Genomic DNA, 10000 nt, shown 5'->3' with positions numbered 1-10000 from the left:
TGATATGTGTTAAGTTCACCTCTAATTTCTTGTCTTAAAAGATTAATTCACTGGAAATAAAACCTAAATCTTCATTGGTGTACGCTCATATTGTTCCAAACCCATGTGACTTTCTTTTGTCCTGAGAAACAACGTGTGCTTTGATGTTCAGCAGAAGAAAGACAGTTCTGGAGCGAGTAAATGATGACAGCATGTTCATTTCTGGGTGAAGTCCTCCTTTAATTGGTGCTGAAAGCGCTCCTGAACATTCTCATCAATGTCTTCTGTACAGTGATCTGTAGTCTGTCTGAGGGGATTCAGATGATTTGTGCTGAAAGGATGTCGAGGGAATGGTTTGCGCAGTATGTTCTCAGCAGAATACTCCGTTACACAATCCTGTAGTGTGCAGTTCTCTTTGGATGACATCACGTGTCATTTCCTGTTCATGCTGCTGCGCTGTCATCATTTCTGTCATTGGTTTGCAGAGGAAACATGATGCTATCAGTCTATCAGCAGCATCGCAGGTTTATAATTAAATAAGCATCATTTCACCTAAAAACTAGTGTGTGTACACTTCCTAAGTTAAATTATGCTTATTTAATTATACATATTACTTACTGATAGAAGACAAATCAATAGTCTTCATTTCAAATTGTCCAAAATTCTAATTATTTTTGTAAAAAAATGTACATAAATTTATGTAATATTTTTAATAAGTTTATATATATATACAATAAAGTTAAAATAAAAAATGCCAAATGCTGGTAGAAAAGACAATGTTCTTAATTTAAACTCTAAATCATACATTTAAATTTTTTCTTTATAAAATACATTTTTGAATTATATATATATATACACTCACTTACATATTTTCACATAAGCATATGTAAATATATACAATAATTTAAATACACACACTAGTAAATGAACATCAGTAATGCCCTTTGAACTCCCCATTCTCAGTATATGTCAGTCAGGGAAAATCCTGGTTTGTGGAGTGTTTTAGATTTGTTTTATTTTGTCACCTCATGTGAATTGAAAGTCGAGTGCTTAGACGTGAGAGACTGCTGTGAAAAGCTCACAATCAGTGAATGCGTGTGTAGATGTGTGACTAAAGGAGCAGATGTGTGTTATTGAAGTCAGTGTGTTGTGAAACTGATCTGTGCTGCACTGATGTCTGCAGATCAAGCTCTTCTGCGCTCTGCTGGAGCTCATGAGGAGATGATTTGAGCAGGTCAGGATCAGATGTGTGTGAGGCTCATGAGGAGCGAGGGAAACACACACACACGCACACACACACACACACACACACACACACACACACACACACGCACGCACACACACACGCACACAAATCAGGAAGTATTAATATCAATCACTGTCAGAGAGGATATTGAGCAGTCATTGATCGACTGAAATTACAAACACACGAAAACTACAAACGAGGCATGCATTTAAAATAAATAGACATCTAAAAAGATCATTCCTCCTTTTTCTTTCTTTCGTATAATAAAATAAAATATTATTTTATAATAATAAAAAATATAAAAATAAAAGATTTTTCTTTACTTTCTTATAGCCAAATAAAATATATTATAATAATACAAAATATAAAATGCATTTTTTTCTATCTTTCATAAAACAAGAAATGTCATTCTTTCAAGAAAATATTGTCTTAATAATAAAAATATAAAAAAGAAATCATCTATTGTTTCTTTTTTTCGTAGATAAAATAAAAATAAATAAAATATTATGTCTCTTTTTTTCTTTTTTAAATATTATCCTATAATATCTTATATAAGATCTTAATATGATAATTTCTTTCTTTCTTTCTTTCTTTCTTTCTTTCTTTCTTTCTTTCTTTCTTTCTTTCTTTCTTTCTTTCTTGTCTTGTTTTCTGCGGTTCCTTTGAAGAACTCGTGATGAGCAGCTTCGCCTGTTATCACACACACACAAATACACATATAGAGTGTGTGTGTGTGTGTTGAGAGAGAATGTCAGTTTTTCTCGTGTTCGGTCATGAGAATATGTTATTTGTGTCCCTTCATTTCAAATGTCACCCGAAACAAATAATTTGTCCAGTTTGTGTAATTCAATCGTGTGTGATGACATTAGATGCAGCTGCAGCAGTGATCTCGCGCTCATTTCCCTCAGATTCACGGCTATTTTTAAAGCGAGACGCGGCATCTGACCGATTAACCTGTTTATGTATTCATTTAATTAAAGTCAGATGGCTCATGTAGAATCATATATAGATGAATAATCAAACATCTGTAGCTGAGATTCAGCTCTTTTCCAGAACAAACAGTCTGCCTGAAAGTCATGTGCTATTATTTAAACTATATTATTGTTGTGAATAAATACAGAAACAGATAAAGTGCATCCTTTTTTTAATGATTGTCTAGCGTTATTTTAGGTGCTGCTTCATTCAGTGATTTCTGAAGAAACTCTAGTAGGAGTTTCATGTTTGTGTGTTGCATATTAAATGTGTCAGTCGTGTGTCAGTTGTGTGTCAGTTGTGTGTCAGTTGTGTTTCAGTTGTGTGTCAGTTGTGTTTCAGTTGTGTGTCAGTCGTGTGTCTGTTGTGTGTCAGTTGTGTTTCAGTCGTGTTTCAGTTGTGTGTCAGTTGTGTTTCAGTTGTGTGTCAGTCGTGTGTCTGTTGTGTGTCAGTTGTGTTTCAGTCGTGTTTCAGTCGTGTGTCTGTTGTGTGTCAGTCGTGTGTCAGTCGTGTTTCAGTCGTGTTTCAGTCGTGTTTCAGTCGTGTGTCAGTTGTGTTTCAGTCATGTGTCAGTTGTGTTTCAGTCGTGTGTCTGTTGTGTGTCAGTCGTGTGTCAGTCGTGTGTCAGTCGTGTTTCAGTCGTGTTTCAGTCGTGTGTCAGTTGTGTTTCAGTCGTGTGTCAGTCGTGTGTCAGTCGTGTTTCAGTCATGTGTCAGTTGTGTTTCAGTCGTGTGTCTGTTGTGTGTCAGTCGTGTTTCAGTCGTGTTTCAGTCGTGTGTCAGTTGTGTGTCAGTCGTGTTTCAGTCGTGTTTCAGTCGTGTTTCAGTCATGTGTCAGTTGTGTTTCAGTCGTGTGTCTGTTGTGTGTCAGTCGTGTTTCAGTCGTGTGTCTGTTGTGTGTCAGTCGTGTTTCAGTCGTGTTTCAGTCGTGTGTCAGTTGTGTTTCAGTCGTGTGTCAGTCGTGTATCAGTCGTGTTTCAGTCGTGTGTCTGTTGTTTGTCAGTTGTGTTTCAGTTGTGTGTCTGTTGTGTGACTGTTGTGTGTCAGTTGTGTGTCAGTCCTGTGTCAGTCGTTTGTCAGTCGTGTGTCAGTCGTGTGTGAGTTGTTTTAGTCGTGTGTCAGTCGTGTGTCAGTCGTGTTTCAGTCGTGTGTCAGTCGTTTGTCAGTTGTGTTTCAGTCGTGTGTGAGTTGTGTCAGTCGTGTTTCAGTCGTGTGTCAGTCGTGTGTCAGTCGTGTGTCAGTTGTGTGTCAGTTGTCTCAGTCGTGTGTCAGTCGTGTGTCAGTTGTGTTTCAGTCGTGTGTCAGTTGTGTCAGTTGTGTGTCAGTCGTGTGTCAGTTGTGTCAGTCGTGTGTCAGTCGTGTTTCAGTCGTGTTTCAGTCGTGTTTCAGTCGTGTGTCTGTTGTGTCAGTCGTGTGTCAGTCGTGTGTCAGTTGTGTGTCAGTTGTGTCAGTCGTGTGTCAGTCGTGTGTCAGTTGTGTGTCAGTTGTGTGTCAGTCGTGTGTCAGTTGTGTCAGTTGTGTGTCAGTCGTGTGTCAGTTGTGTCAGTCGTGTGTCAGTCGTGTTTCAGTCGTGTGTCTGTTGTGTCAGTTGTGTGTCAGTCGTGTGTCAGTTGTGTGTCAGTCGTGTGTCAGTCGTGTTTCAGTCGTGTGTCTGTTGTGTCAGTGGTGTGTCAGTTGTGTGTCAGTCGTGTGTCAGTTGTGTTTCAGTCGTGTGTCAGTTGTGTCAGTCGTGTGTCAGTCGTGTGTCAGTTGTGTGTCAGTCGTGTGTCAGTCGTGTGTCAGTTGTGTTTCAGTCGTGTGTCAGTTGTGTCAGTCGTGTGTCAGTCGTGTTTCAGTCGTGTGTCAGTCGTGTGTCAGTTGTGTGTCAGTCGTGTTTCAGTCGTGTGTCAGCCGTGTTTCAGTCGTGTTTCAGTTGTGTGTCAGTTGTGTGTCAGTTGTGTGTCAGTTGTGTTTCAGTCGTGTGTCAGTTGTGTCAGTTGTGTGTCAGTCGTGTGTCAGTTGTGTGTCAGTTGTGTCAGTTGTGTGTCAGTTGTGTTTCAGTCGTGTGTCAGTCGTGTTTCAGTCGTGTGTCTGTTGTGTCAGTGGTGTGTCAGTTGTGTGTCAGTCGTGTGTCAGTCGTGTGTCAGTTGTGTGTCAGTTGTGTCAGTCGTGTGTCAGTTGTGTTTCAGTCGTGTGTCAGTTGTGTCAGTTGTGTGTCAGTTGTGTCAGTTGTGTGTCAGTTGTGTCAGTCGTGTGTCAGTTGTGTTTCAGTCGTGTGTCAGTTGTGTCAGTCGTGTGTCAGTTGTGTGTCAGTTGTGTTTCAGTCGTGTGTCAGTTGTGTCAGTCGTGTGTCAGTTGTGTGTCAGTCGTGTTTCAGTCGTGTGTCAGCCGTGTTTCAGCCGTGTTTCAGTCGTGTTTCAGTTGTGTGTCAGTTGTGTTTCAGTTGTATGCTGGTTGCGTTGAAATGTAGATGCAAAAAAAGGTCATAATACAGTATAACACACAGGTATAATAACTTTTTCTTATAACAAAAATAACTGAAAATGTAAATACGATAGAGCAATACACAAAGAAATGTATAAATACAAACATTTCACACTGACTAAAGTGCAAAAGAATTATAATAAACAGGGAGCACTTTACAATAAGATCTCATTAGTTAACCTTAGTTAATGCATTTACAATGAGCTACAGCTACATTTTCTACAGAAGTTATCAGTCTTTTTTTAAAAATGAAATCTGTTAGTTCATGTTAGCTCGTGTTCATTAAATAACACGGTTACAATTAATATATAAACTCACATGAATATTGAAATGACCTAAGATTAATGAATGTCTAGAAGAATTTTTCATTGGCAGTTTATGTTTAATAAAGAATTAACTAATGTTAGTTAACTAATGGAGCCTTAACTTAAAGTGTGATTGAGCAATAAAGAATCAAAACATTTTCAGACTATATCTTGGACAGGGTATCAAACTCAGTTCCTGAAGGACCTTGGATTCAATCCTAATTAAATGCACCTGAAAGTTTGAAAAGAAATACCCTACTGAGTCTAAATATTGAAGTATTCAGTGCTTCAGTGAACACCTCAGAGAATGCAAAAATCTGAATGGCTGTTTAAATCATTTAAACACCTTTCAGACACACAGAGTAGTGCAGTTGATTTGTTTCCGTGATCTGTGCTTGTTTACATCAGAGAGCACGTTTGGGTTGTGACCATGGGGAAAGTACTCTTAAATTGCATAAAAATATGAATTATCTAAAAAAAAAAGAAATAGTCATTTACAGTGTGTTGACGTGCCCATGATAACAATATGGTGATCTACTGGCACATGTCTAGCTCTAACACAGAAACATCAGTATTATTTTGAGGATTTGCGCAGTAATCACGTTCGGAAGAAGAAACAGTACGTTTTACTCCTTACTCATTTTTGTTTGACGTGAGAAGTGCTTGTTGTGTTTTTGGTATTTGATGTTATTTTTGGTGTGAAATGTGTTTTTGTGCCTCTGTGTCACTCTGGCGGGGTGTGAATACTTATACTTTATCACTGCACCTAAGTGTCATTTTGGGTTACTTTTAGTCAATTTGTTCTTTACTCAAATGCAGTTTCAACTAAATATTTACACTCTTAATCACTGTATTTAAAACTTAATTGCTATTCTTTGTAAACATGCAATATATATCAATGCTTTTGAATTCTGTGCTGTTACATTTAGTTTTAAGAGATTTTTATTTAATTATTCACTTTCTATTGAGAAAATGATTTAAACACTAATTTCTGCTTTTTTGGAGGTTACTTTTATCTTTACTCCAATTTAAAATGCACTTTAATAAAGTAAATTTATCATCAATATATTAACATATTTCAGCTTTTTGATTATATTTATTATTATTATTTTTGTTAATATTAATACAATTTAATATTGAATATTCTATTATTATTTTCACATTTTTGTAGCATGTATTATAGTATTAAATGTGATTTGGAGAGGTTGTTTCTTTTATAATACTTAGTACAATCAGGTTTTTTTTTTACTTTCCCTCAACTATGTTTAATATTAAACATATAACATATAACAAATCCAAAGAGATATTCCTTATCAAAGTTCAGACTCATTTTTTCATTCAAGTTTGTAGATAACAACACGTTTGAGAGAGGCGGGGCATAGAGGACCTACAATAATGTACAGTATTTGAAAAATAATGTGTTTTTTGAACATTAAAGCATGTTAAAGCAACATATTATGTTACACCAAATAATGATCTCTAAAATAGCATCATATGACCTCTTTAAACGCATGAATGCTGAAGGTGTCTGAAGGTGAATGTGTGTAAGATGGCACTGGTGTTTGTCTTGCTGTCATCTGGTTTGTGACTCAAGGAGCTCGTCATCCGTCTGCAGTGGAAGTGGTTTGATGTTTGTGAGGCTCTATTTTGAGTGTTTTTCTTATTCTGATGTGATTCTTCAATGTGAGTCTTAGTGCATCAGAGTTTCTGCAGCGCTGCATGGCATTACTGCAGGTCATTTTCCAACCGCAGGCGCTGCTTTGGCACTGATGGGTTTAAAGTTAGTAGTTCACCTCAAGCCTCATTATTTACTCACTCACACATCGGACAGTTGTAGGTTTTGAAGTAGCAGAGATGTAGGGAATGTGATCTTCTTGCAGCATATCACAGATGCTCAAATGACAGTTTTTCTGTGTTTTCAAGTCATTCTGGAAGATGAGATGGGTGTTTAACTCATGCTGAGAGAAAAAACTGAAATAATCCAGACAGACTGCTCTATATGAGGACTGACAGCTGTGTGTTCATCTCGGTCCTTTTTTTAAATGATGATTTGATGGCATCAGTGGGACGTTCTTCATGATCTCATGCTGAGCGTGAGACTGAAGGTGTTTTTCTCACACCATTTGTGTGTTGATATCTCTGTGGTCGACAAACAATCAGGAGTTTTGCAAAGCAGAAAATGGAAAGAAAGGTTGATGCTTGCAAAATAAGAGCAACGTGCAAATGCATGTGTGGTTTCACGTGTGTTTTTCATGGGAAGTTTTTAATAAGACAAATGCTTCACTTCATTAGATTTTTCTAGGTGCACTTTTATATGGTTGATTTGTTATTTAGCTAAAAAGTGTTTCAAGTGAAAATTAATGGAGAAAAATTACAATGATAGCTTTTATAAATAAACAGCTAATATAGGCATTGCTAGTATCAACACAGTATGATCTGATTGACATATATTCCCATATCTATAACTGGTATATACCCTGAGATATATGTATATATATATATAAAAAAATTGTGTGCACCGCTTGAACTTGCTTAATGGTTTTAATATGCAAAGTTTCAGTAATCAGACCTTGTTCAGGCATAATACATACAAAAGTCCTCAAACATAACAATACAACTCCTCAGCTGATGACGCACCTGGAGATGCTTTCATTTACCCTGATCTTAGATGTTAGAAAATGTTCAGAAAAGTTTTAAGTGATCTTTTAATTGCCACTGACTTAATTGTGAATCTGTTGTGCTGGTACTTCTAGATTTAAGTGCTGAATTCGACACAGTTGACCATCATGTTCTTCTTTCTTGGTCAGAGCAGGTCGTGGGCATTAGAGGAAATGCTCTAAGTTGGTTTGAATTGTAAGTTTCTGGGTCACTGTAGGAGAATTACACTTTGACTTTGTTCTCTTGACTTGTGGTGTCCCCCAGGGCTCTGTTTTGGGCCCTATATTTGTTTTCTTTATATGCATCCATTTTATTCTATATCTGAAAGGCAACGCTTGTATAATCATATTTATCTGTGCCTGAAGAACAAGAATACTTACTGATTTCTATTAGAACCGTGCCAAAAGCACATATTTTTAAATATGTCGTCTAAATGTGTTTTATTAATGTTCTCCAAATGAACTTGTTCAGCTGCGAGATAAAAAAAACACTGTGAATGAAGATAACCAATTTGACTCAGACTATCAGAATGATGGTTTAGATATTTAAATTGATAAATATGATTATTACATTTTTGGTAACACTTTACTTTGATCGTTTACTTTAGATCTTTTACTAACAGTTAGTAACTTTGCATCTACATGTCAACTAGCAGTCTTCAGATTATCAGTAGACTGTCTGCTTAATATCTATTTTGGTGGGTTCACAACATACAACTGAGAATCTTTGCACTTATGTGTCAACTTATTCTACTAACCCTAAACCTCACCTAACAGTCTACTCTGAGAGTTAGTAGACATGTAGTTCTGAATTAATGAGAATTGAATTGAATTTGAATTTTGAATTTATGCATTTAGCAGAAATTTAGACTTACAGTGCGTGCATTCAGTCTAACAATTTTCTCATAACATGTGTTCCCTGGGATCCGAACCCCCAACCTTGCGCTTGCTCTACCACTTGATGCTCTACCACTTGAGCTAGAGGAACACTGTAACAAGGCAAAATTTTACTGTAAAATTAACACTCAATGTTGCAAAGTTACTTATAGTTAGTGAAATATCTAAAGTGGAAAATAAAGTGTAACCAATTTTTAGTGTATGTTTTATTTTGATTGTTTTGATTTTTAAAATTATTTACTTTTACATGATTATGATTCAAGTCATTTTTAGTGTTTTATTTTAAATATATTTATTTTTTATTATTTATTCCATTTAATTTGTTGGACATTGATTTTTATTTTTTAATTATTTATTTTTAATTTTACATTTTTATGATTTAAGTCATTTTCAGTAAGTGTTTTTATATTTTTATTTTAAAGCAATTTATTTTGTTCCATTTTACGGTGGTGGTTGAATCTCCAGTGTCTCAGCATTATCTGGGGTTTCTGGGTCAGTTCTTCTCATGTTGCTGTGTTTCTTCATTAGTCGTAACAGCTGGTTAGGATAAGAGCTGCTGACTGAATGAATGTTGGGTTTTCTCTCTCTGTTCTCAGGACAGCGGCTCTGAGACGCACCGCATCGCTCCGTCTCCCGTCGTCCATGTGAGAGGTCTTTGTGAATCCGTGGTGGAGGCCGATCTGGTCGAGTCCTTGGAGAAATTCGGAAACATCTGGTAAAGTGATGCTTTCATTTGATCTGATTCATCAAAGAGATTCGTTTCAGCAGCCGAGAGATTCGTTTGGTGGTCTTCCCTCATAATGAATGAACAGATAAAGGCTTAAAGAGTGTTTCATTCCTCAGACAAAGAGCTTTGTGTTTTCAGCACAGTTTCATCAAACCACATCAAAGTCTCTGTCGACTGAATGATAGTTCTGGAAATGAAGCTTCGTCAGTTCCTGTGTTCGGTTCTTTTCTGATGTTTACACTCACATAAGCTCAGAGAGGATCATGGGAACACATGCGGGACGTTAGTGTGTGTTTGACCTCAGCTGTATCAGGAAAGACAAGGATCAGATGCACAGGAACGGGAAGTGTGTGAGTGTGTGTGAGTGTGTGTGTGTGTGTGTGTTTGAATGCATGTGTTGTGTGTGTGTGAGACACGAATGGAGGTCATATGAGTGTATTTATAGTCTGATGAACGCATCTCATGACTACAGTCTGAGTGACAGAAAGAACATTTGACTCCTTCAGTTCAGTAAAACGATTGCTTCATGAATTCATTTGAAGATTTCTCGTTAGTTGTATTAATATCTGTTTAATAAACCTGTTTTGGTTTATTGTTTCAATTAACAGTGATGTTCTGAAGTCAGTGATATTTTAGCATCATTCAGATACTGCTATAGTTTTTAAGTATTTAACATTTTATTTCTGTATTTTCTGTTTTAATTTTAGTTAAGTTTACTCAATTAAGTTATTTTTTTTCATTTAAAGTTTGTTTTA

General features: G+C 36.5%; 1 protein-coding gene across 1 annotated transcript in view; it reads left to right on the top strand.

Annotated features, from left to right (window-relative positions):
• Positions 1-10000, top strand: part of LOC132126284 (heterogeneous nuclear ribonucleoprotein L-like) — a 32431-nt gene that overhangs the window by 5088 nt on the left and 17343 nt on the right. The window contains exon 2 of the mRNA XM_059537454.1: positions 9115-9233. Coding sequence (XP_059393437.1) covers positions 9115-9233 — 119 coding nt within the window. The remainder of the gene's footprint in view (positions 1-9114; positions 9234-10000) is intronic.

The sequence above is a fragment of the Carassius carassius genome, chromosome 44 (assembly GCF_963082965.1).
Source record: "Carassius carassius chromosome 44, fCarCar2.1, whole genome shotgun sequence".
Taxonomy (NCBI): Eukaryota; Metazoa; Chordata; class Actinopteri; order Cypriniformes; family Cyprinidae; genus Carassius; species Carassius carassius.
This window is presented reverse-complemented; position numbering and strand designations above follow the sequence as displayed.